The sequence below is a fragment of the Brassica rapa genome, chromosome A02 (assembly GCF_000309985.2).
Source record: "Brassica rapa cultivar Chiifu-401-42 chromosome A02, CAAS_Brap_v3.01, whole genome shotgun sequence".
NCBI lineage: Eukaryota > Viridiplantae > Streptophyta > Magnoliopsida > Brassicales > Brassicaceae > Brassica > Brassica rapa.
The window spans coordinates 12417886-12445239 of record NC_024796.2 but is presented as its reverse complement, the minus strand read 5'-3'; the positions used below and the strand labels follow the sequence as shown (position 1 = coordinate 12445239).

At 30.5% G+C, this 27354-nt stretch overlaps 5 protein-coding genes, 1 long non-coding RNA gene and 1 other non-coding gene across 7 annotated transcripts; 4 read left to right on the top strand and 3 right to left on the bottom strand.

Annotated features, from left to right (window-relative positions):
• The first annotated feature begins 376 nt into the window (after positions 1–376).
• LOC117132167 lies at positions 377–3513 on the top strand. Its single transcript, XM_033285894.1, has one exon. The coding sequence runs from the start codon at positions 2008–2010 to the stop codon at positions 2239–2241; it is 234 nt and encodes a 77-aa protein (XP_033141785.1). The 5' UTR covers positions 377–2007; the 3' UTR covers positions 2242–3513.
• A 1040-nt stretch (positions 3514–4553) lies between these two features.
• Positions 4554–7989, top strand: LOC103852802. The gene is made up of 2 exons (XR_630009.3): positions 4554–7456; positions 7524–7989. It is a non-coding gene; the product is annotated as an uncharacterized LOC103852802 (long non-coding RNA).
• Positions 7990–12205: 4216 nt separating this feature from the next.
• On the bottom strand, positions 12206–13012 carry LOC117131946. Its single transcript, XM_033285189.1, has one exon. The coding sequence runs from the start codon at positions 13010–13012 to the stop codon at positions 12206–12208; it is 807 nt and encodes a 268-aa protein (XP_033141080.1).
• A 1749-nt stretch (positions 13013–14761) lies between these two features.
• Positions 14762–14843, bottom strand: TRNAS-AGA. Its single transcript has one exon. It is a non-coding gene; the product is annotated as a tRNA-Ser (tRNA).
• An 841-nt stretch (positions 14844–15684) lies between these two features.
• Positions 15685–17047, top strand: LOC117125717. The gene is made up of 4 exons (XM_033285188.1): positions 15685–15829; positions 15911–16202; positions 16291–16485; positions 16816–17047. The coding sequence occupies exons 1-4, from the start codon at positions 15685–15687 to the stop codon at positions 17045–17047; spliced, it is 864 nt and encodes a 287-aa protein (XP_033141079.1).
• Positions 16838–19420, top strand: LOC103853386 (U-box domain-containing protein 52). Its single transcript, XM_033285996.1, has 2 exons — positions 16838–17828; positions 18056–19420. The coding sequence occupies exons 1-2, from the start codon at positions 17084–17086 to the stop codon at positions 18487–18489; spliced, it is 1179 nt and encodes a 392-aa protein (XP_033141887.1). The 5' UTR covers positions 16838–17083; the 3' UTR covers positions 18490–19420.
• Positions 19421–19461: 41 nt separating this feature from the next.
• Positions 19462–20585, bottom strand: LOC103852801 (mitochondrial import inner membrane translocase subunit TIM23-2). The gene has a single exon (XM_009129702.3). It carries the CDS (start codon positions 20240–20242, stop codon positions 19676–19678), a length of 567 nt encoding a protein of 188 aa, XP_009127950.1. The 5' UTR covers positions 20243–20585; the 3' UTR covers positions 19462–19675.
• Positions 20586–27354: the final 6769 nt, after the last annotated feature.

The window sequence follows — 27354 nt, the reverse complement described above, 5'->3', positions numbered from 1 at the left end:
GGAAGCGCAGAAGCGAGATTTTTTAAAAAATTAGGAAGCGGGTACGTATTGGAAACGTATGTATATATATATATACATATATAAGAATCTTTTTAAAAAATCTAGAACTAAAAATTATATGATTTAAATTTAAAATAAATCATTTATATTTATAATAATTATATGATTTCGTATTAAAACTGTAAAATACACATAAATTAAATTATTATATTAATTATTTTTATTACTTTATAATTAATTGACATAATATATTTGAATATATGATTTATCTTTAATAAATATCTCAATGCATAAAGATAATTTATAGTATTAATTTTAATTGTTTTATATTTCTATTCAATCTATTCAATACTATTAAAATTTGGATTTTATATAAATTAAAATTAAAATTTTATATTTTTATTGATATAAGACATTGTGTTTTTTTTTAAAGAATGGAAGCGTGATTCCAAAATGGAATCGTAAGCTTCCAACGTGTTTTTAAAGAGAATATTTTAGAAGCGTTTTGGAAGCGAGATTCCGTAAGCTTCCACAAGGTTCCGATTCCGATTCCGGTTCCGAAGCGGGAAGCGTACGTCCGATGAAACTTCCGTGCAACGTAAGCCAATGATGGGCATTGGCTTCTAAATCTAATGGGATTATTATAAGGGAGAATTTGGTGTATATACATAAGAAAACATAAAATAAAAAATATAACCATACTACAGTAATTACTATTTGATGGGACAAATTGGTACATTTTTTACTTTATTTTTTTTAGGAGCATGTGTCACGTACATTTAACATAATAAACATATTATACCGTATTATGTATATTAAGTAAATAGTATAAAAAAATACAGAAAATATTCAAAACTAACATGCATTTGAAGAGGAGGAGGAGGAGGAGCAAGGGAAGAAGAGGAGAGGAAGAGGAGGAGGTGGAGGGAGAAGGAGGGATGAGAAGTAAGAGCAAGGGCATGAGAGAGGAAGAAGAAGAGGAGGGAGGAGGAAGGAGGTGTAGGGAGAACCGGAGAAGGAAGGAGGTAGAAGAGGAGGAGGGAGCTCCAAAAAATTATACTATTTACGTAAATAGAATAGTATACTACTATAAGTATTAGTAACACATTGTTTTAAATACGTTTAATTAAATGTATTATTTTATTTTAATAAATAGTATAGTATAATTTTTGTCCGATATTGTTTAAAAATCTGTTTTAAAAATTTTAAGTCATGCCATATGTAAAAAAAATATGTATATCTTTAGTAACATAATTATTTGGTTGAATTATATTTATTTTTAAAGACATACATCAATAAAATTGGAGGGGGAAAAGAATAAAAAAGACAAAGAAAAAAAGAAAATGAAAAAAAACAAAAGAAAAATGATAATCAATGGTTGAGATTGTTCAAAGGGTAAAATAAGTAATATTACATAAAATACACATAATACTCTAGCCTAATTGTTGTTATGGACATACACTTTATTTCTTTTTTTGTTATGTACATGTGCCCTAATTTCCCTTATTATAACCCATTTTGAGATTCAGATTTATGGGGACCGGGTTCGGGTCAAAATTGGTTATTTCTATTTTCACAGCAATCTTCTCCAATTGGATTACAAGAAGCAAATATATGTCCAATAGATAATTTGTTTTTTAACAACAAGTCTAATATATAATTTAAATAAGTAAAACGTGAAAATGTTATAAAACATTTTGAAATATAGCAAAAGAAAATTAAATAAAGACCCTAATGTGATCACAATTAAATCCACCAATCATGGCAACAATTAAAACTTTGACTAATAAATATAAATATTTTTGAACAAGAAGTTTGACTGATATTTATTTTGATTTACTGTAGAACTTTGACTGATTTAATTGAAAGAAAGCGTTCATCACGGTCTCATGACTATAAATAGAGACTACTGCATCATAAGTTTAACTCATTCATAAACATAAAGAAGAAAAAAATAAGAAGAAAGTATACAAATTTAGCACAAAAAAAAAAGAATACACAAGAAAAATGGGGAAAGTAATGAGCATGGTGTGGATAATGATGATACTAGCCGTCGTAATTGTCATAGAAGGTGAAGCAAAATCGGAAATAGAATGCAGTAAGATCTGTCGTGACCATTGCAAGCGCTCTTCGCCAGCGTCAGAATGTGCAGCTTGTCGTACAGAATGTTACAAGTCTCCACCAGTTGCAATGAGAGGCAGGAACCGTCGCATGGTTCCGGAAGTACACATACAACAATAGATCAAACTACAATAACAAATAATAAGAATCGATTTATTTTTATACATATAAATTATAGGATGACTCAAACCCTATTAATAAATAAAAATAAAATATTAACTCTTGTTACAATATAATTTCATATATATCCATGAAACTTAAGAATATTATTGTTATATTCATTTATGTAATTTTGAATCAAATATTTTAGTTTATTTTTATTTAGTTCTAATCATAATATATATTATGTTATACACAATCTTACTAAAATATATTTACATATCTAAGAAAATAAACAATTTAAATACAAATAAGAATTTAATCAAAATTAACTATATTTAGAGTAAAATATTATACTTGAATTCAGAGAAATAGATGCAACCCAATATATCACTGTAATAAATAAATCGATTGTTGATCCAAAAATAACCAAACCGACTAGATATATCCAAATCATATAATATTATCAATCTAAATTAAACATATAGATTATAAATTGTTAAAACTAAAAGTAAATATAAATTAATTATAATATTTTAACTCTATAAATATTTATACTTGTGCATGATATTAAAATCATATTATTATAATAAAAAGTAAAGTTATTAATTTAATATAATTAATAATAATATTATACTTATTTAGATAAATTATAGTTTTAGTAAGATTATGTATGAAGATGAATATTATATATATATATATATTCATCCGATTTCTATATCTATGTAGATATATATTAGTGGTTAAAAAACAAATTCTGCAAAAAATAATAATTTTAAATTCTTATACATATAATTATGATACTGGTTGGTTAGTGAATATACTGTTAGTTAAGAAGTTTATATATATTTATAATTATATATATATATATATATATACATATATATATATATATAAGCTAACAATGATCGGTCGACGTTGTTGGTGTATACAGCTTATGGGTTAAATCATTCAGAGACCCCATACAAGATATCGCTTGTAGGTTGGCGAACCCACGAGTTAAGGTTAAGGCAGAGTTTGGTTCAGTTTTTTTGGGGTCAAGTATAGAGCTTTATATGAAAAATCTTTAGTCATCTACACGCAAGATAGATGTGTGTTAATTTACTTTGGATATATCTTGGTGTATTTTATTTCTATATTTATTTTGCTATTTCTCATTGTTTAGAATTCTTTGTCTAGAAAGTTTACTTATAATACAGTCGACAAAAAAAAAGAAACAAGTACTTTATATATGTCCATATAGATAATTTGAAGAGGTGGTTGTTAAAAAAAAAGATAATTTAAACAAGTAAAACATGAAAATGTTATAGATCATTTTGAAATATAGCAAAAGAAAAATAAATAAAGACCATAATTTGATAGCAATTAAATCCACCAACATGACAACAATTAAAACTTTGTCTAATAGATATAAATATTTTGAACAAGAAGTTTGACTGATATTTATTTTGGTATACTGTTGAACTTTGACTGATATATAATTGAAAGACATCGTGACTATAAAAAGAGACTTCTGCATCATAAACTTAAGTCATTCATAAACATTACGAAAAAGAAAAATAAGAAGAGTATACACAAATTTAGCAACAGAAAAAAAAATACACAAGAAAAAATGGGAAAGTAATGAGCATGGTGTGGATAATGATGATACTAGCCTTAATGGTCATAGAAGGTGAATCAAAATCGGAAATAGAATGCAGTAAGATCTGTCGTGGCCATTGCAAGCGCTCATCGCCAGCGTCAGAATGTGCAGCTTGTCGTACAAAATGTTACAAGTCTCCACCAGTTGTAATGAGAGGCAGGAACCGTCGCATAGTTTCGGAAGTACACATACAACAATAGATCTTCCTTGTTTTTATTTAAATATATCTGTAACGATACACATGGTGATTTATATATGTATGGATGTTGAGTCTTCCAAACCTTTTAATACTTACTAGGTTAAGACTAGCACCTTGCGCATGATAAATACTATATATAAAAATTATTTTATGTATTATATGTTTTATATTATAAAAAAATAAATATATATTAAATAATTAAAAAGTCAGTAACTATTATATATTAATTAATTTTTTATATATATAATTAAATTGGTGCGAACATATAATTAAATTTTATTAAACCAAACAATAATTTTTATATTTGATAGGATATATAATTAAATGTAAATAATATTAACATATATAGTATATTTTTAATATTAATCTCTATTAAATGATACTTTCTATTCATATGGTTTTTTGATCATTTGTATCTTTGATAGCAAAAAATTAATATAACTGATAACAAATTTTTCATTTTGGAATTAATAGTTTTAATAAATTATAATTTACATTTTTATAAAAAAATAAGTTGTCTGTGTTTGTTCAAAGCTTTTATCAAAAAAAAAATTATTCAAAGTAAATTTTAAAACTAAAATGTTTATGTATTTTATATAGTTTAATTTAAAATGATATATATATATATATATATATTTTAATATTAATAATTAATAAATGAGACTTTCTACTATATGATTTTCTAATCATTTGTGTCTTGTCATAACAAAAATTTAAAACCATTGATCACAAAATTTGAATGCGAGACTTTTAAAGGTTTTAATAATATAGAGTCATTTTAAAAAATTCAAATATAACATATACATAAACATCTAAATTTTTATTATATGGTTAATGTGGTTGTTTAATTTATTTTAATAGTTTAAAATTAAACAAATATGATAGAAAATACACTAATTTTTATCAAATCTTTATTATTCAAAATTATTAAATGTCATATGCACTTTTGCCACATTAAGAAATTTCGTAAATTTTATTTAAGGAGATAATAAAGAACATAAATAATGAATTTGTTGTTAGTTTAATAAAAACATATGAACCAATTTATTTCTCTAAGAATTCTAATAATCATTCAAGTGATGACACGTGATTACAAAAATTGTTGTAATGCTTCTTAATAAATATATAAGGGATAAGTAACGGCTTAATAAGATGAGACTATTCAATGTTCTATCTTTTGTTTTCTTTTTCTTTTTGTAATTTTGTCGAAAATCAACATGTTCATTCTCTACCAATTCAACTTTTGAATCCTAGTAATCGAATTTAGGGATCTTTAATCAAACAATAAATAGTGTTTAGGGGTCCAAAAGTTTCGTTTATTGAAGTGTTTAAGCTGAATGCCGAAAGGGGGAAATACAAAGAAGGTGAATTCGTCATCAGAATGACTAACTCGTCATCAATATCAGTTTCTCTCTCGGTATTCTCTATGTTCTTCCTGTCCTTCTCTCGCTCCCTTTTTATAGACTCATCTCCGTGTCGATTCCATCTTCTCTCATCATTACTTCTCTGGTTCAAAACAATGTTCAGTGGAGCTGTTGACAGCTACATTCGGCTTCGTAGTAAGGTGCAACGTCTCTCTCTTTCCTGACACTCGGTTGCGTGTGTTAGGTCGTCCTGACGGGTGGGTAAATCGATTGACTCTCTATTAGTTGGGCTTTTGTTGGGTCGTCTTTTTTTTTACGTCCGTTATTTTACTGAGATAAGTCAATTCCTTGATGATAATTTGGGCCTACATAGAACAATGAAGTTAGTTGTTGTTGAAACTAGTAAGAAAGAAGTAAGAATCTGAAATAGTCTACAAGTTCATTCAGATTAAAAACACCGAAAATATTGATTTGATAGTGTACATATTGATAAGCTATTACTGAAGGTGATTGGTTAGGTTGTCTTTATACATTTAATTTGTATATTCAACCATTAAATTAATAATAAGGGTTTATTTAGTTTTTAAAGATATAAAAATAGCTGTAAGAAACTTATTTTCTAAAGCAATATTTAAGCTGTACAAAATATAACGGTAACTATATATATATATATCTTTTAATTCTTACAATTACATCAGATACATAATACATATACATCAGGAAATCATAAAGACTAAATTCTATGATAAAATTTCTAAAGTCCACATTAATTAACAGACTCGTGCTAATATGCATGTGTTGCTAATGTGAAATTTAGGTATGGGCATGATTGATTTAAACATTGCGATTATAGTTGTGAATGAATGATTTTACATATACATATATTTGCCGTTTTAAGCATTACTAAACGATTTGACAAAAAAACAAGCATATGTGTCAGTTAGTAATAGCGATTTAATAATAAATTAATAATATTCAACACATTATAAAATTATAGAAATAACAAATTCATATTATTATAATAGTTATTGATTTAATATAATTAATAATAATATTATATTGATTTTAAGATGTAAGTTAAAACTTTTTAATGAAGAATTTGTTTTTTTTATGAAGACGAATATTATTTTTCAAAAATATTTCATTTGCTGTCTATATATGTAGATATATAAATATTAGTACATAAATAAAATTTTATGGAAAATTTTAATTTAATTTTCTTATAAATATAATTATTATATTGGTTGGTTAGTGAATATCTATTATAAAATAAAATACATTCATACAGTTATTATTGTTATATATAATTATATAAGGTAATGATAACGGTGGTGGTGGTGGGTACGTCTCATGTAAAGATGTCAATGTAGACCGTAATCCGCATGTTATGTCCAAATAACCCAGTAGCGGAGTGGATCTAAATCTTTATATATAAAGAAGGGTTTGTATCTCTCCCAGGCTATCCACGTCAGCTGACAGGTCATAAATTCGTATGATACTGTTGCAACACGTGTCCTCCTGCAACGAAATTCTGCGTTTCATTAATTCTCAAATCAGATAGGCTTGGCAATTGGATGGGCTTATTTCTACAAAACTTAATTTTTTATGGGCCGTGTATTCGAGAATGGTCTATTGTCCGCAACTCCAAATGTCATCATCGTCTCCTCGCATACCCTATCTTTCAGAGACTCTTAGAAAACGCCTCATTCAATTGATCTAATAAAGCTTCATAACTGCGACAACAAACTTTTCGCCTCTCACTAAAGGATGCAGTAACCCCACCGTCTTTGCGTTTCTCAGAATCGTACCTATAAATATGGATGTCGACTTCCATGGCTCTCACCACTGCAATCTACATTCCATTCTTCACTATTTCTCTCTCTGGAATTCTGTTTACAGCAAAAGACATTCACAATTCCTACTCTTTCAATTGCAACACGACCGAGAAAGTAATGACCCGTTCTGGGAAGCGCAAAAAGTAAAAAAAAAATGGAAAAGCTAATCAGCGCCGCCATGCTCACGAACGACAAGGTAGTTGTTTTAATTAAATAGCGATCTTGAGAATATTGAGTGGACACCTTCATATTTGACTTTTCAGATGAAGTTTGGGCTGAGTTAGTGACGTAACCGTTGCCAACCAACACGCCACTGAGACATCGCTGGCGATGTCTTCGTTGTTTCCGAACAGGGACGAGAGGAGAGAGAGGTATATCTGATGGCCGTTGCTGCCGAGAGGTGGGAACCAGTGGATCGCCGGCGGAGACGGAGTGGATTGTGCGGCTGTGTAGAGTTTGTTTAGAACTACGCCGTTAAAGATTGAGAGGACAGAAGACGATAAGATTTGAGTGGACGACATGTTCTCTTTAATTTGATTTTGTTTAAGGATATTTCAGAAAAAGCTCTTAAATAAAAACGTAAACAAATCAACTTATGTGCCATTTACATTACGATTGAGTCTTATATTGTGTAAGTTATGCGAGAGAGATAAAAAAGCCCATTTCCAGGTTTATATCTAGATAACTATATATAGTGTTTTAAAATTGAGATTTAATTATTTTAATCAATTATATTTTAAATGACTTAGTTTGGAGGTAGACTAATTTATTATCATAAAAGAAATAATTTGTGTAAAATTGTTTTAAAATTTAAATCGTCTTAAAATAAATTTAGCATTATTTATTTAAACTTTATATTTTTATTATATCAAATTGAAATAGAAATAATAATAGTATATATATGTATATATTATTACATTTTATAAAATATTTTTGCTAATTTTTTATTCTCTAAAAAAGAAAATAATGAAGGTTACGTTCATTTTAATTCAAACCAAAAATATTTATTGAAAATAACAATATGATCTAAAAATTCTTTTCATTATTTGTTTGTCTATAATATCATTTTCTAAAATGATTTTAAATACTTTATAAACTAATATGAAATCATATAAAATAGTTTTATTATAACTTTCCGCCCGTAGGGCGGGCCGATCCTAGTATATATATATAAACCGCAATTCGCAGCAGATTGACCCACATGGACAAAGATAAAATCGAGTCTGTTACGGGTTGGACTACTTAGGTGCGAGTTGACCTGCTTAATGTTTCTAAAACTGAGTTTTTATAGAATATAACAACTATGAATTACTTGAAACAAATATGTTTTATAAATACTTTATTACTAGGTGATTTTCCCGTGCTCATGCACGGATATAAATATTTCTAAAGTAAATAAATTATAATAATTGATTGCTACTTACTTTTAATTTTAAATTAATTTATAATTTATATGCATCATTTATATTAATACTACTATATTATTTTAATTATACATATAATTTTATATATGTTATATCTAATCAGTTTTGTTGTTTTCTAGTCGATTTAGTTATCATTTGGGTAAATTAGATTACATATATGAATTCAACTGTAATATTTTTTTATTCTATATATTAAAATTTTGATTAATTTCTTATTTGCATTTAGGTGGTTGTTATTTTAGATATGTAAATATATTTTATGAAGATTATGTATAACTTAAGATATATTGTGCTTAGAATGAAATAAAAAAATAAACTAAAGTGTTTGATTCCAAATTACATAAATTAATATAACGAAACGATAATATTCTGAATTCTCATGCATATATATAAATTTTACAAAAAAAACTAAATTGTAACAGTTGGTTAATATTATATTTTCATTTTTAATATGTTTTGAGTTGAGTTACATATATTCTTTCAAATTAAAAATGAAGTATAATTATTATTTTTATTATATTTAAGTTAAATGTGCGTGTATTTTTATAATATTTATCAAATTATATGTTGATGTTTTTGAAAAACTTATTAGTAAATAAAACGATGATCAATATGAAGTTACATGCATAAGTAGCTGATGCATTTTTGATAGCTCATGTGCACATATCAATATTTACAATAATTAAAATATTTTAAAAATTTTAAATAACTTTATGCCTTTAATTTATTGAATGGAAACTAAAATTTATTTTAAATAATCTTAAAAATGAGAATTCAGATTTGTTTTGGTATTTTGATTATTGTTCTATTAAGTTCCACAAACATAAAATTTAAAAGAATATTTAATTTTAAGAAAAAATAACTTTAATAATGATAAAATATAATATATCTGTCTCATTAAACTATTTTGTAACTATTTGATCTAAGGATGTTTATTTTTAAAAAAACAATTTACTTTTTTTTTTGATATCTCTTAAAAATAAGCAGTAAAAAATATAATTTGTCGATATTTGTATGCTGTAATTGAAAGATATTACAGTCAACTAAATTATGAAACTCTTAAAAATAAGCAGTAAAAAATTGTGATTGTATTTAAAAATAATATTATATAAGTAAAATATAATTTATCAATATTTTTTTGCTGTAATTGAAAGATATTATAGTCAACTAAATTTATAAAACTCTTAAAAATAAGTAGTATTTTGATCTAAGAAAATACATTATATAGAAATTTTTAAAACTCTTACATTATATAGAAATTTATATTTTGATCTAAGAAAATATAGATATAAAGAAAGTATTTTATTAGTTCAAAATTATATTTTATGTTATTTAAAAATATTTTTTAAATGTAATATTACTATTTTGTGAACTTTCCTTTTTATGAAATCATATTATATATACATATATTTTCGTTTTTCAATTATTTTTTTTAACTTTATAAAAAATTTCCTTTTTATTATATGTGTATATTTTTGAGATTTTTTTTAAAAGAAAACTAAATAAAATAATAAATAATAGTATTTTAAATGTAAGTTAATTCATTAAGGGTATCAGTGTAATTAACCATCGTGAGAGTTAACGTGAGAGCGACACATAAGAAACTGACTTCTCAAATAATATAATAGAGATCTTTAAGAAAAAAAATTGAACCATTTAAAATACAAATGAATAAAAACAAGAATAAACAAGACATTTAAAGAAAACCGTATATCATATCTGCACAGCATAAATTAGGTTTATGTTTCTTTTAGTAACTTTATAATCCCTTTTTTATTATTTGAGTAACATTAAAAATAAATAACCTTTAGTTCATGTGTTTATTACAAGTGTGTCATTTCTTATGTGGCAACTCCACAAGCTCTCTCACCTATTCTATTTAAAACCCCTTTGTTAACTAGAGTAATTACACAACATGTCATTGATCAAAACATTATAATTACCTTAGTTTTTTCTACATTTGTCACATATATACGTTGATACATATTACATCAAACCTTATCATTTATTTCTTGCGTTAGTTACCTTAACTGAAGTTCTACGTATTACATCAAAGAGTTTAAAATTATGTTAATTACCTTGACTGAAGTTTTTTTTATTAATTTGTTTCAATACAAAAACATTATTGACATATGTAGTGGTCTAAATTTTTATTCAAAATGAATATAGATGCGAAAAAATTAATGTGCGATTATCAATCAAAGTTTGTTTTCTGAAAAATCCTAAAAAGTATTTGATGATCAATACGTGCTCAAGTGATTGATTTTCTTAAAAATGCGAAAAAAAATTTGTCCTCTTAAAAATATATCAAGAGGAAAACTTTGTTTTCTTAAAATAGTGAAACGGAAGAACCATGCATATGGCATATACTTGCCCCGTTTCATTAAATTGTTAGATGATCCCCGCCATGCGATTGTAGAAACTAAGGTACAATACGATTTTCTGGCATACAATTATAAAAGCTTAACTTAGGTGATCTATCGTAATTAAGATTTTAACGCCAGTTTGCATAATGCAAATAATGGCAGAGCAAATTGTCCATGATTCAAACGTGATTTGCAAGGACGAAATTGATTGATGATTGTGAAAATGGAAACTTCCAATAACTTTAATATATTTTTAAATTACAAATTTGGGAAATTGATGATAATAATATGTGATTTGCGAGGACTTGACTTTTCTGTATAAGAAACGTAAATTAAGGTTCAAATTATTGTAATCAATTAATAATTGTAAACTTTCTTGAATTTGTTCAATTGCGATTGATAAAAGGAAGTTTGCATTAACTATTTACAATATTAAAGTAATTCTCGACCAAGATTGGAGCGCAAGTTATGTGTAATATTCGATTTAGTTACGACCATTATTTTGAATCCATACGACCACACGGTGATTCCTTTTTAGTATAAATATACGGCTTCTATAATTTAGAAAACTCACCACACCTTTCTTCTCGACTTTGTTTATATCAAAACATTATCTCAAGCAATCAAATGGCTAGCTTTAACTCTATTTTCGATTTGAAACCATTCAAGACATTGTTTCTTTTATATTTTATTAGTATATTGCTTATGTTTCGTTTTATTTTATATTTATAATTTATTTTATGCAAACAAATATACAATTTTTAAACAAAATTTTTGCAGCTTAATTTAGATTGACATATTAAATTTTGTCTAACCTTTACTTTATAACATATAGTATTTCTTGCTATGACTTTAACTTTATTATGTCTACAAATTAAAAGTGATAATATTTTGAAATCTATTTACTCCGCGCAGGGCGCGGGTTATCACCTAGTCTAATTATTATAGCCAACACAAAAAAAAATGAATCTATATCAATATTTTAACCTTCACTTTCTTTGTAATCATCTCATGTAGTAAGCTTATGAATTATCTTTAACTTTTTTTTTTTTGGTTTAAATGTTAAGATTTATACCAAGATTTTCAGTTTTTTAGAATTGTGGCAAGCCACTTATTACAAGAAAATAAGAGAGAGCAAAGACAACAGAGCAAGAATTACAGGCCCGCGGGCAACAAAGAGAGATAGAGCAGGAGCAGCGAAGGCGATGGCGGAGGTTGGGCGTGACGACTGATGGCAAGCAGGCGATCCTTGATGAGACGATCCACCCGAGAGAAGACTTCAGCAACTGATGTAGAGACTTGCTGGAAGATGCGCACGTTACGCTCCCGCCAGATGCAATACACAATTACCTGCAATATAAGCTTCAGCACAGCATCCATACCAGCGACTCCAGCGAGTTGGGGATGAGCAATAACACCAGCAAGTGCTTGGATAGAGACTGGAGCAAGCAGAACTGGACTGGCAGAGAACTTAGCCCAAATTGCTGCAACAAAAGGGCATTGAAAGAAAAGATGAGAATGAGACTCTGTTCCGGAGAGACAAAGAACACACTGCGTTGGAACGTTCATGCCCCACGAAGCAAGCCGATCCCTGGTGGGAAGCCTAGCGAGAGCCACCATCCAAGTAACAAAAGAACATCTCGGTATTTCTTCCTTGAACCAGACTAGTCTGCTCCATGGTACCAGAGGTGAGGGTTCTCTTAGCCTAATCCAAGTAGCCTTGGTCGAAAACTTCTGGACATAATGGTCCTCTCCATTCCTCCACAGATAGACATCCCTGCCATTCTCATCAGAAGGAGGGGTCATTGTTGAGAGGACAATCTGCAAGGTCTCTGCCTCGTCGGACCGAGCATGAGGAAGTAGCCAGTGGCCATTAGCAGCCGCCTCACACACGTTTGCCTCCCTCCGAAGACGAAGCTCTCTGGTGCCAGATTCACCAAATGCACAGATCAAGGGTCCCATATCATTCCAGAAATCATACCAGAACTTAGCTGTTTTCCCATCACCCACACTACATCTTAGGAACAATTATCTTTAGAAATTATCTTTAACTTTTGTATCTCAGTTCATTATATGTTTGTTATTCTCAATATTCTTAATTTTTTGACACCAGTGTCGATTGATAATTGAAAACAAATATATTATATGTAAATAATTCAAATGATAAGAACATTGTAAAGTATATCTGCTATAGTCTCTCGTTCTTCTATAATTCTTTTATTCTCTCTCTAGTTTCTCGTTCTTTTTTTTTGGAAAATGAATGTTTTTCAATCTAGTGCATATCATTACAGAAGAAAAACTTCATGACTTATGTTTTCATAAATCACATTCATTCTAAAATGACATTTATAGCATAAAAACTATATACATATTTTAATCATCATGAATGGAGATCCGCGGGTTGGCCGGTTCAACTTTTTATGGACAGTGCAAGCCAGCCGTCGCAAGTTGCGATATGTAATTTGACATCTAAGTTCTTGGGTTGAAGTTTAAGCAGAGTATTATCATTCCACGAACATACAAGAGATGGCTTGTATTTGTAAGTTGCCGAACCCACCGGTTAAGGTTAATTCAGAGTTTGGTCCGGTTATGGATGTTCTTCTAAGGAGTATCTCAAGAACAATGAATCTAGGTGTTGATTAAAATATGCTTTGATTTGAAGTGTGTTTCTTCCGGAACAATTCTTGTCTCTAGGGCATGTTCATGTCCGTATGATACTTGCTTGCTTAAATAGAGGAACCGAAGTAATAAAAAGGGTGCATTGAATTTGAATCACAAGTTAAAAAAAGAAATAGCTAGAGAAGAGGTTTATTACTCGCACAACAAAACCTTAACAGCCGCTACAGTGCCCCAGACCACCACAACGACCACCTACAAAAGGACCTCCAAAAGGCCAACGACCTCTACCGCGACCACGGAATCGCAAAGGACCACCCCTAAAACGACCAGGGGCAAAACCGAAACGATCTTCACGCTCCTTTTCATCAGATTTCTCGGTAGAATCAACACTAGTGCCCTCCATTTTCTGCTCAGGTTTTTCACCTTGGTCACTTTCCTCATCATCTGATGAATCTGAACTAGTAGCCAGAGTTTCCTTCTCATCTTCTGAATCATTTTCTGATTCGGAGGAAGAAGAAACTTTAGCAACAGGTTTCTCCACAGAATCCTCATCATCAGAAGAAGATGATTCATCCTCGGATGAACTGATCTCAGCCTTGGCCTTTAAAAACTTCTTGGCATGAACTCCCTTACCTTCCACTGAGATCAATAGATCCAACTTTGTCACCAACAAATCAAATTTTGATTCCATCCGCTTTAGATGATCAAACAATCCTACCGTTGTGTCAACTACGTCTTTCTTCTGCTTCTTCAGATTTGTTTTGGTCTCCAAGTCACCATCTTCAGGCTCTCTCTTAACTTTCTTCAAAGGCTTCGTGGCCTTAACCACGACAGCAGGAGCTGCTTCACCAGAATTCATGGACAAGACCAGAAGAGACGAAAACCCTAGACTGCTGTTTAAGTAATATATTAGGTTTACTTAAACAGTAGGAAATGACCGAAACTAATTCACAAATACGATTTATTTTTTGTTGACCCTAAAAATGGCCCTGGGCCTTGGATTATAACCGTTTCCTTGACCGACTATAGTAGAATGATTAAGTTATGAAAAAATAATAAAGATGGCAAACAGGGAAAAAAAAACGAAAAAACCGTGAACGGCAGGATTCGAACCTGCGCGGGCAAAGCCCACATGATTTCTAGTCATGCCCGATAACCACTCCGGCACGTCCACCTTTGATGACACCATTACTTCGTAATATATAGAGAATGCAACTCGAGCTTCTAAAAATATACACTACGAGTTTCCTAGCTATTTCACAGACTTCTTGGTTTCTCATTATGTCCCAAAAACCATCACTTGCTACTATTCTCTTGACCTCGGCATGAACTTCACTTCCGGGTCTGGGTTCACATATGGCTTCAGATATCTGTCCAAAAGGAGAAAAACAACACTGTGTTGTTTCTTTTATGTATTATTTATAACACGTGCAAATACAGATATAGCAAATTAATTTTTACAAACGACGAAAATACTAAAATTCGTTAAATATTTTGAATGGTAAATAATAACATAATCACACTTTTAATATACAATTTTACTGTAAAACGATATATATATCATCTACCACCATATATTTTGTATAAGACTAAAGCACAGATAGTATGTTGCATTAGTTAATGAATAATCGGACTCCCTTTTGATTCGAACCGATGCTTAATTATAGTAACAAGCTGGAATGCACCAGCAACTCCCACTTTCTAAAGATAATTTAAGAATTGTGATATAAAATTCTCCATTTTCGTTTGTTTGTTCAGAAGACTGTTGAGAGTCGTTGAGAAAAACCTTCCAAAAATAGCTAAAAATACAAAACCACTCAAAGCTTCATCATTCACAATACAAAAGTCTGTTTCTGTTATCGTCCATTGTTACTTCTCAGAGGCTGCAGAGCCAAACGAAAGAAAACAAACACAATCGTTTTTGGTTAAAGATGTAAGTGATATATTAACAAGTGTTATGGTTTGCTTATGAAGAAACAGGCTATTCACGTTTCTTGGGAAGCAAGTCTAACAACATGTCTGCAAGAAGAATAGACAATGGCTTAATCACGGCCATCGCCATTGATAAAGACAAGAACAGCCAACACGCCTTGAAATGGGCTATTGAGAACATTCTTGTCGATTCTCCTCATTGTGTCCTTCTCCACGTTCAACCTAAAGGCATAGCTTGCTCTCTACCTCTAATCATATTAAAACAACAATGTCAACAGAACTCTAATTAGGTTTCGATTTAATTTGCAGAAGGAAACATAAGACCATGTTTACAACATGACAATCAAGACGAGGAACAGCAGTTGTTTCTTCCTTTCAGAGGATTCTGCGCTCGAAAAGGAGTTAGTAATCATTTCTCAATCTCCTTATTGCAGAAAATCACTTTATGGTTCATTACTTACCATACAATGGCTTGTCAGATTATAGCCAAGGAGGTTGTGCTTCGAGATAGTGACATCTCCAATGCTATTGTCAACTACATCACCAACTATTCCATTTCAAACATTGTTGTTGGCTCATCTGCTCACAAATCCTTTTTCAAGTATATATTTATTTTTTTCATTATTGATTCTCACACTAGACTTTGGTTTGTATGAATACTAACATTATTGACCCATCTCTGTAACCAGAAAGTTTAAGAGTCCAGACGTGCCCACCACGTTACTTAAAACAGCTCCAGAGACTTGTGCAGTCTTTGTTGTGTCTAAAGCTAAGCTGAAAAAAAGCAAATCCGCAAGCCAGGCTCAGAAACATCGTCATAGACAACAAGATCTCTCTTCTTTGATGTATAATTATGATTCAACGAGCTCCTGTGATTCAGAGAGGTAACATCTCAACTTTCTTCCAACCATTATCAAACCATGGTTCTTGTTTCAACAAGATTTTAGTAAATACTCTCTCCCTTTCATTTTATATTTAGTTCTAGATTTTTTTTCATAGAAAATCATTAATTTTTTTGTTTTACCCATAGTTAATACATTGTTTTATTTGATTATGTTAATTACTGATAAAATATGGGTAAATTGGAAAAACTATCAAATAAATGTATTGAAAAGATAAAATGACACTTAAACAAATTTTAAACTATAAAACAACAATTAAATGAAAGAGAGAGAGAGAGTAATGTCCTTTTTGATTTACATTTAATTTGGCAGACAATCATCTCTATCTGCTCAATACAACAACTCCAATTCATATTCCTCTCAATCCTATTCACCTCGCATCTCGCCACCACAATCTCTGAGTGAGTTTTCTCAGTCAGACACTGAGAATAGCAGTTATGGTGTGGTCTCAACTATGACTTCTTACACCATCTCTCAAAGTTCCACAACCAAAGGAAGCTCCATCTCTTCTACATCCATGGTCAGTATCATTACATTCAAGTAGACATTCTGTCCCTCAGTTTCTTACTATTATATTAACATGGTTTATGTTCAGAATCAACATCTTGAAGCAGAGGAAGCATTAGAGATGCTTAGAGCATTGTCTGAGGAGAAGATGGAAAGACATTCAGACATCCAAGCAGCTGAAATGGCAAAGCAGTTAGTCAAAATGGAGAGCCAAAAGAGAAGATTACTTGAGCTGCAAGCCAAGTTGGGGAAGCAAAAGATGACCAATAATGTCTCTTACAGACGTTACAGTACCGAAGATGTTGAAGAAGCAACCAATGGTTTCTCAGATGCTCTAAAGATTGGAGAAGGAGGGTACGGACCTGTCTACAAGGCTGTCCTAGACTACACTTTTGTCGCCATAAAACTCATGAAGTCAGGTATCACACAAGGCCTGAAACAGTTCCAACAAGAGGTTGAGGTTCTGAGTAGCATGAGACACCCTAACATGGTGATCCTCCTCGGTGCATGTCCTGACTATGGTTGTCTTGTTTATGAGTACATGGAAAATGGAACACTTGAGGATCGTCTCTTCTGCAAAGACAATACACCTCCACTTTCTTGGAGAGCAAGGTTCAGAATCGCTGCTGAGATTGGTACAGGACTTCTTTTCCTTCACAGTGCAAAACCTGAACCATTAGTTCATCGTGATCTGAAGCCAGCAAACATTCTACTTGACAGACACTTCACTAGCAAGATAAGTGATGTTGGTCTAGCTCGCCTAGTACCTCCATGTGGTGCAAATAGCGTCAGTGACTATCATATAACCGCTGCAGCCGGTAAGAATCTTATCTACCATCTAAGATATCTTAACATGGAACCACAGTGGCCGGATTTGAGCTAAGCCCAATGAAACTTGGTCTTGGCCCCAAAATTTTTGTAGGTTTTTGACCTAAGCATAGGCTCCCAAAATATGAAGAATTTTTTTTTATAAAAATTCTTAAGAAATGTTTATGGCCCCTAAATTCTCAGATCCGGTTCTGACCAATGTTTGTTTTCCTTTTAGGTACATTTTGTTACATAGACCCTGAGTATCAGCAAACAGGAATGCTTGGAGTTAAATCTGATTTGTACTCTTTTGGTGTGGTGCTTCTTCAAATCATAACAGCCATGCCAGCAATGGGGTTAGGTCATAGAGTAGAGACGGCTATTGAGAATAACAAGCTAAGTGAAGTTTTGGATCCAAAAGTATCAGATTGGCCTGAAGAAGAGACTCTTGAGTTGGCTAAATTGGCTTTGCAGTGCTGTGAGATGAGGAAAAAGGATAGACCAGATCTTGCTTCAGTACTGTTACCGGCTCTGAAGAGGCTTAGAGAGTTTGCAAGAGAAGATCATGAACCTATTCAGGACATAACATCTCAGATATCACAATGTGACGAACCAGATCCACTTGCCCCGGTTCCTTCCTCTCAGGTTAGTTTCTTAGAAAAATGGATATAGACCATGAACTATGTTTGTGTCATGTAGAAAGAGGATGAATCCTATTTGAGTATTGATACTAAAATACATGGAATTTGGACGTAGATTAACAAGAAGCTAACTTCGAGAGTACCTGAGACTCAAGAAGAGCGTGCTCATTTGAAGATGCGTAGTCATTCTGTACCAAAAAGTAGACCACCAAGAGCACAGAGAAGGCAGTACAAAGGCAACCGTTGGTCTTTAATGAGTTGTGCTCCATCCAAAGTTCAGTGGGGTGGTCTCCCTTAGCGTGTTGGAGCTTAGTATATTGTATATGAAACATCTTTATAGTTTTGGTGATGTAAAGTGAAACCCTCTTTAAAAGAATACTTGTTTACTAATGGAAGATAGTTTTGCAGAAACTCTATGCAACTGCAAACACTACAATTTTAAGACGTTTTAGAGGATACAAGAAGGATTACTTGAGGACATAACTTGTTTCATATCATGTAAGAAATCACCAGCAACTAAGATAATAGTCGTCAGAAATGAATTAACAATACAACAAAACTGCCAAGGTAAAACACAAAACAGTGTTTGTGACTGATCCCACATCATCTGGGAGACTGAGAGAATGCTAAAGAACAGAAGACACAATACTGTATTTGTGTATTAATATTTGAAAAACATAACTACACAATAAACAACCAAAGGAACATACCTATACAATATAGAACCAAAAAAAAAAAACAGAATTTGTGACTGGTTCTAGTGAAAAGAACCAGATAAACATAACTAGACGATATTTATAAAGACAGTGAACAATAGGGGACAACAAGGACCAGGATCAGAAAAGGCGTAACTCTGAGAACAACAGGAGAACAAAGTGATAAGAAATTCTAGAAAAAAAAATGTTCACCACTTCAAGTCTGATACAACACATAGATCAATCAAACGATAGCATAAACTGTAGCGAAGAACACTAATTTATCAGAAACTACAACCAAGAAGCGATAAACTCATGGCAAATGAATATACCATTTCATCAGTATATAAAAAAGTTTGCAGATTTATTCATCAAAATGACATACAGACTCATACACCTTAAGAACCCAAATGAAAAAAAGTTTTCATCTTTATGATTCCAAACGAAAAACCTAATCAAATCTATCAAAAATTTCAAACAAACGAGAAGACAGAGAGTCTTCCCAATTAGACACACTCTTCATCATATGGGCACATACCGCTTCACAACTTGCTTCCCTGCAACCACAGCCCCAGCCGCCAACCCACCGAGAGCTCCCGCCACCGCCGCAGATCTCACCCCACGCGCCGCCCTAAAAACCGCTCCGGTTCCAAGACCCGCCACCACGCTCGTCCAAACATCATCCCTATCCATCGCAGCCACGACGCCGCTCTCGATCCCTGCGTACATCAATCCGATGATCCCGATCCTGTTACCCCACGTTCGACCCGTGTGACCAGACGAGTTCAAGATCCTGTTGATCTTGAGCTTCGTCGTGTCGCCGGATTCGAAGTTCTTGATGCCGGTGAAGATCCCGACGGTGGCGCCGGAGACGGAGCCGCCGAGGTAAGCGGTTCCGGTGTAGAAGGTGAGATTCTCGCCCCAGGAGCGGCGCTGCTTCAAGGACTCCTCCGTGAAGAGGTACTCGGGGGAGGTGGGGAGCTTGTAGAGGTACTGAGATTTTATTGGGACCTCGAAGTTTTGGTAAGGGTTGTAGAGACGTGTGTTTTCGTCTGATTCTTGATCGGATCTGTTGTTGTTCGCCGCCATGGGAGGATGAGAGTTAGAGAGAGAGAGAGAGATTAGGGTTTCGATGGTCGCAGGAGAGAGAGAGAGAGAAGGAGAGGCGACCGAGAAATGTGTGATGCAGCTGCTCTCTCTCCGACGTTGCGCAAATGAGAAATGAGAAATGGAATTAAAATTGTTGTCTTTAGGGTTTTTAACTTTTTTTTTTTTTTAAGGGAAACTACCTCGTTAGTTCTGTCTGAAAGACCAGACTCGTTCCCACTTGTTGTCTAGATTCGTTTGATATTCGCTGTAATTTCGAATTTGGCCCCGTAGCTTTTCGTTTAAGTCAGTTAAACCCAATTTCGTTTATGTGGACTGTGGCTAGCCCCTAGCATTCAATTTTCGGTTCACATTTCAATTTGGATCAGTTCAATTTTTCTAAATTTTATTTCAGATATTAGAGATACATATAACGAATTTTTTCATATATTTATAAATTTGATCTTATTTTGATTTGACGATTTTGTTTTTCGGTTAAACTCGGATAACAATGCTAAAAACTGACTAATATCCTATAAACAATTTAGATTCATTTTGGTTCAATTTAGATTCATTTTGGTTTGATTTAGCTTCAGTTACAGATCATTTTGAATAGACCATTTAAATATGTCATGTAACTTAAGTTTTCAGATTAATCAGATAATTTCTACCTCTACTCCACCTCCTAATGTTAACTAACTCTTCTTCTTCTTCACCAGCTACTTCCCTTCCACACAGTGCATCTTCTGATTTTAGCGTTGATATCTTTGTGGTGGATACAAAAAACGCTCCCAGGTTTGTCTTTCTTTTTTTCTTCAGTTTCTTGTGTTGTGCATCTATTAATATATGCATTGGTAAAACTTCTGATGAGTTGCTAATTTTCAGGTATGATGGGATGATATTTGAAGCTCTCTCGGCTTTAGCGGATGCAAATGGATCTGATGTTGGTGATCCATTTTCAGCTTCATTGAGGTTAGACAAGTTTCTCTTTGCTATTCATTTTAAAGCTGTCCACTATGCCTATCTAAGAAATGTTATATTAATCTTGATTTTACTCTAGTTGGGGTCAGTCTCTGTTATATATTCTTTTAAATTCGTCCTAGTGGCTACAACCTTTCCTAATGGACCTTGTGGTTTACTATGGAAAGAGCAGCCAAGGCATGAAGTGCCACCAAATTTCAGAAGCGTCCTTAGTTCAAGACTACTGAGGAGGCTTGCTGCTCAGGCTAACTTTCAAAGGTTAGCAACTCAAAACCTGTAAGTCTTTGAACCCTCACCTCTATTTCTTCTCTGCCACATTTTCTTTTTAAATTCACATACAAAACCATCTCCTCCATATCTCTTTTTTTTTTCTCTTTTAATTTGTGTCTTGTTTGATCCAACACTCAGCAGTTACTGAACTTCTATAAGCTACCAGATAGATCAGAAACAACAACAAGAACACCTGCTCCAAACCTAAAAGAGACAGATATAAAACTCCGGCAAACAAACAATCCGACCCCCTCAGTTTCACAAGAGATGATCGACGAAGCTGCAATAACCGCTGCATGTAAAGTTGTAATGGCAGAGAATAAAATACACGTTGCCAAAGTAGCAGTGGAAGAGTTGAAGAAGACGACTAAGCTTGCAGAGGAAACTGATCTTCTGCTGGAGTTAGCTAAAGATATACATGAACAATGTAAAAATCGTGACTTGCGCATTATCTTTTTATTCATTAGGAAACAAGCTAAAATAATAATATAATGTATGGAGTTTTATTGTCTCTAAACTTTGTGTTATTTGTTGAACAAAAAAAAACTTTGTGTTATTTATATGTTCTTTTGCTGGTTTTCGTGACGGGGTTGTGGTCCTGGCTTGAGTCTATGAGACATATCTTTGAGCTTATCAGTCTCCTTAGGTGACAAAACTCGTGATTTTGAAGACTTTCTTCTGATGGCCAGGCAGTACACACACAGCAAGGGACGTGTGAGTCTCGGGTTTAGTTGTTGATATTATATACGAAAAAAGAAGCTCTAATTTAAGAGCTGAGCCTCTGTTTTTGAGTAATATTTTGTATTATAATGTTATTTTGGGAGAAAAATAAATTATTCAAAAATTGTAATAAAAAAAGTTTCTGATTTATTATTTTTATTACGTACTAAAAATTTTACGATTTTACAACCAAATTTTTTATAGTTTTACAAGGATGCATGTCTGATGCGTTTCTTGTTGTATTGAATTACTTATTAAAATTCACATTTAATAGTTTTTGCACTATTTTCAAATAGTCTGAATAATTAATAATAATTCTATTTTTAGAATTTCAACCATATATTTTTATGTAAAATATTTATAATATTATATAAAAAAAACAAATTTCTAAGTGTTACATTCACATTAATTTCACAAAAACATTATATCCATAATTTTGATGATTTGATTTTATATCAAAGTGACAATATCTTAAATTTTAAAGTATACAACAATCTCATATATTTGAAATATGTGATTTAATAAAAGGGAATTTTCTCAAGTTAGTTAAATATTTACATATTTATTACGACATGGGTCATGTTAACAAAAGCATATGTATCTTTTCTCTTATGTGCTATTTATACATGTTTGTTAGAAACATATTGATTTAGGATATTTAAATAATTCTTTTTGTTTACAAATTTACTAACATCAGTTAGGAATACTTTGACGACTATTTTATTTTTATAATTACATAATTTTTTATTTCTAAATAAATTTCTTTTTAACTGTATACATTTGTCTTTTTAGTTTAAATTATTAATCCTAATTACAGTTCGATGCCCATATATAACTATATAAGTAAATAATTGTCAACACAAATATATCAATATCTAAAATTTTAGTTTATTACTAAAAAAGCATTTTCTTTGTAGAAAACTACACTTATTGTTCATGCTAATTCACTATTAAGATGATATTTTGAAGATTTGGAAAAATATTCACAAGATCTATTTCTATCAAGATGGTTTTGATTGAGGACAATGTAACTTTTACAACTCATATTGTCAACCTATTACAATCATACAAATTAGAAAGCAAAGCTTCATTCATTAATTCTATATAATTAATATAATATTTGGTACATTAAATTCTTAAATTCATGGTAGAGTTTTCGACAAGAACCAGCAATTTGTGGTTACAATGACCTTATTTTAGTCTTCCATACAATTGATCCCGTAATACTGTTCCGCAAACAGGTATTTCTTTGGAATCCAAGTTTTAGCAAGTATTGAAGGTAACTAATTAATTCTCCTGTTGCCGAAAACAGAACAAAAACTCTAGTATCATTGTTGCTCCATGGACTTGGACATAACTTCATGTAAAATATAAAATATACTTTAATACAAGCGGATTACCACACTGTTTCAAAGCAAAAAGTACTAATTGAAGTAGGTAATTAGTCTTTATTTTACACAATCAAATATTTTATTAAATTAGTTAAATTATATTATTAGTAATTAAAATCTGTCGGATAAATAATTACTAATTTTATTCAAGATTACTAAATATTACCTTTTCTTTTCTTTTTAAAAATTTATAATTTTATTTGTAAATTATATAATGAAGCAAAATATATTGGTTCAAAGTTGCCTTTCAGTAGCGGAAAGCGTGATTACTATGTCGTATATCCAATTACAAGAAAAGTTTTGAATGTTAAAAAAGGTCAGTAAGGCTCAACCGCTCAAATAAAAAAACAAGGTCATTTAAGACATTAATTTTTTTTAAATGAGTACACAAACATTTTATCATTGCGAAGTGTCATAATTATGACATATCAAGTTAGTAGCTTACTTCTTATATATACCCATAGTGCATTATATTCTACATATATTTCGTAAAAGTTTTTACCTTGTACATTATCATGATGGAACTCAAATGATTGGATTGTTAATAAATTTGTTTTCTACTTTATGGCCTTCATTACTCAATCTTCAGTACTCAATCTTTCGTTATTCATAATTGATTTTGTAACATTCATTGTCAAGGTAAGTAGATTCTTCATCCAATATAACTTTTTTTTGATTAACACTATACAAAATATATACTCAAGCAACACATAAGAGTAAAGAACCTGAAACATTTTACTCACTACATGAACTCGGAGAGTGGAAAAAAAAGAGAAAGGTAATGCAACCGAATGGTCTTTCAAGTATTACAGGATTTGCTTTCTCTTATAAGAAATAGAACACTTAGTGCCCATAGTTCTCTCCATATTAATTGTCTCTATTGCTGTAGGGGTTGGGTTCAAGTACCACCCAGGAGGGAATGATGTACTTTCATAAAATTGATCTCCACCAAAGAGAGTTTGTTTGGAAAAACGATGTTGATCGAAATGCAATAGAATTATCTTTCGGAAAAGATCGACAAACGAAAGGGATGGATTTATAACTGTATCCAAGATTCTCTAGTATTGAAGCTTCAATTATTTTAAAGGTATAATCTGTTCTTTTTTTGTACAACATATAATATATCTTAGCTTGCTATATATGCTGGTCACATACATTTTGCTTTTATATACAGCTTGAATTGATAGAATATAAATTATGTATAACGTGTTTGTAAATAATGAATGTCTTGTTCACCATAGAATAGTATCATTTCTTTTATTCCTTAACAAAATTATATTGAAGGTTTTTTTTTGTATTTTTTTGTGTATAATTGATGAATGATCATTACATTCTATTCACATTAAATAATATTTTAATAGAATTTAGTGGAATTAATCATTCCACATCATTCTACTCTAAAAATAGATAATTTAGTTACAACCATACTTTAATACAAACAGATTAGCACATGGTTTTAAAGTAAAAAGAAATACTAACTGGAAAAGGTTATACTTTTATCTTATTTTATTAAATTTATTAAAATTGATTATTAGTAATTAAAATCTGTTGGATGAATAATTACGGAGTAATGTTTACTAATTTTTACTAAAAATTACTAAATAATTACAGAGTAATTTTTACTAATTTTTACTAAAATTACTAAATTTACTTAATATTTGCTAAATATTACTACATTTTTATTTTTATAATTTAAATTTTATTTGAAAATTTTTATAATAGAAAAAAATATATAGATATGGAATATATACTATATATAATATCTGAAATGTCATTTTACTCTTAACAAATGACTAAAGTAACATCGTCATTTCAAAATTAGCTGTTTACAAAATGCCATTACTAAAATTTTATATTTTCCCTTTACTTAATAATTTTTGGTTTTTATTATATTTTATTTTCCAAGAACATAAAAATATTCATAAGAATATGATGTAGATTGTCATATATATATATATATAATATATATATATATATATATGCTCTGAAAAGGAAATATCCATAAGATTTTAGTTGTTATTGAATATATATATATATATATATATATATATATATATATATAATACTTAAAAATATCATCTCAATGATATAATAATTATTAAAAAATGTGTTAAACAATATAAGTGATCATATAAATTATATATTCATCCTATGATCATCTGGTCCATTCAAAATTTTATGTTACTAGTGTTACCCTCGTGCTACGCACGAATTAAATTAACTGTTTTTAAAATTATTTGATGATAAAACTGCAATTTCAGAATTATCAATAAAAAAATAATTATATTAATTAAATATTCTATAAGTATGGATAACAATTTCATAAAATAGTTGCATTCAAATAAAGACCTTGTAAACGGAAAATAGTTCAAAATAGATATATGTTGAAAGTATTTTATATTTAAAATTTGAGATATATACAACACATAAATATAGTTTAGAGTTCTAATTTCAACGTATACTCATTTTCTCTATCTGTAGTAAATACTAAATAGATAACATAATTTTTTTTTCGACTAAATAACTGAAACTATGGACCAAGAGAAACTTTTCAGAAGAGACGATGTTACCTTTCCAGAACAAATTTGTCTTCTTTATACTTCTGATCTTTCTCATGCTCTGATTCCTAACAAATAAAGAAAGAAAAAATGTGAAAAAATGAGAAACCTGTCCCAAGAAAACTGGAAGTGAGACTAAAGAGTAAAGAGAGATATAAAGCAAGTTACGTATTTCCAGCCAACATTATCTCCGCAACAGCAGCAGAAAATATCAGCAACGGTGTGCATACCCGAAAGTATCATCCTTTCCTCTAAAGGACCCATATTTATGTTCACTCTGAAAAATCAAGACTTAGCATTGGAATCAGCTTCTACAATATATCCAACTCTATTGCATTAGAGAAATATAGTTAACATAATTTTTCTAAAGAGAAGTCACAAAACAGATATTAAAACCAATTTATAAGTAAAAAGAAGGTAAATACTTTACCTTTGTTGCTGATAAAATACTTTACCTTTGTTGCTGATAAAATTTTATTTCCCATTTAGGTTTGTCTCCTTTTAGAATCTGTGAAACAGAAGTATATATACACAAGTGTCATTTCCACTCTGAATTATTTTACTGTTTGGGCTCATATTACATCTGACGAATACAGAGTGGAGTTTGAGGTTTTGAAGAAACTGTGAAAATAGACAAAAGGAAGAGCATAAGTTCTTTACTCTTTTGACCGTTTTAAAAAGTTTTGGAAATGATATTTAAAGCTGGAAATATACAGAAGAAAACAGTTGATAATGAAACGTGGGTGAAATTTTGAGAAAATTTAGGAATTAGATGGTTGAAATTGCAGAAAAATAAGGGGTGGAGAATATTTTTTCAACCGGTTGTTTTCGCTTATTTGTTTTTAGTTTTTTTTTTTGTAAAACTAATGCCATGTGTCATACTGTTATTGCTCATGTGACTTGTGATTTAGTATATAAGGGATATTTAACTTTAAAATAAATAACCAATTCAAGATTAAAATTAAAATTATGACTGTAATAATTTAATTTAGTTATAAAATAACATATAAAAATTAAAAAAATATTTCCCAAATATATTTATAATTATAAGACAAACTGAACTAAATGTAAATAACATGATTAATTTGTTTTATTTATTTAAAATCCAAAACAATTATGGTTTAACTCGGATGAAAAATGCAACATAATATATAAAAATAATAATTAATTAATTCTCATATTTTATACATAAAAT

Bases quoted from the DNA above. Each gene is read 5' to 3' on its own strand.
- LOC103852801 (XM_009129702.3), bottom strand. From the start codon at position 20,242: ATGGCGGCGAACAACAACAGATCCGATCAAGAATCAGACGAAAACACA.
- LOC117125717 (XM_033285188.1), top strand. From the start codon at position 15,685: ATGTCTGCAAGAAGAATAGACAATGGCTTAATCACGGCCATCGCCATT. The intron at 15,830-15,910 runs GCATAGCTTGCT...TTTAATTTGCAG, and splicing joins TCTCCACGTTCAACCTAAAG to AAGGAAACATAAGACCATGT. The intron at 16,203-16,290 runs GTATATATTTAT...CTCTGTAACCAG, and splicing joins GCTCACAAATCCTTTTTCAA to AAAGTTTAAGAGTCCAGACG.
- LOC117131946 (XM_033285189.1), bottom strand. From the start codon at position 13,012: ATGGGACCCTTGATCTGTGCATTTGGTGAATCTGGCACCAGAGAGCTT.
- LOC117132167 (XM_033285894.1), top strand. From the start codon at position 2,008: ATGGGGAAAGTAATGAGCATGGTGTGGATAATGATGATACTAGCCGTC.
- LOC103853386 (XM_033285996.1), top strand. From the start codon at position 17,084: ATGGTTTATGTTCAGAATCAACATCTTGAAGCAGAGGAAGCATTAGAG. The intron at 17,829-18,055 runs GTAAGAATCTTA...TTTTCCTTTTAG, and splicing joins TCATATAACCGCTGCAGCCG to GTACATTTTGTTACATAGAC.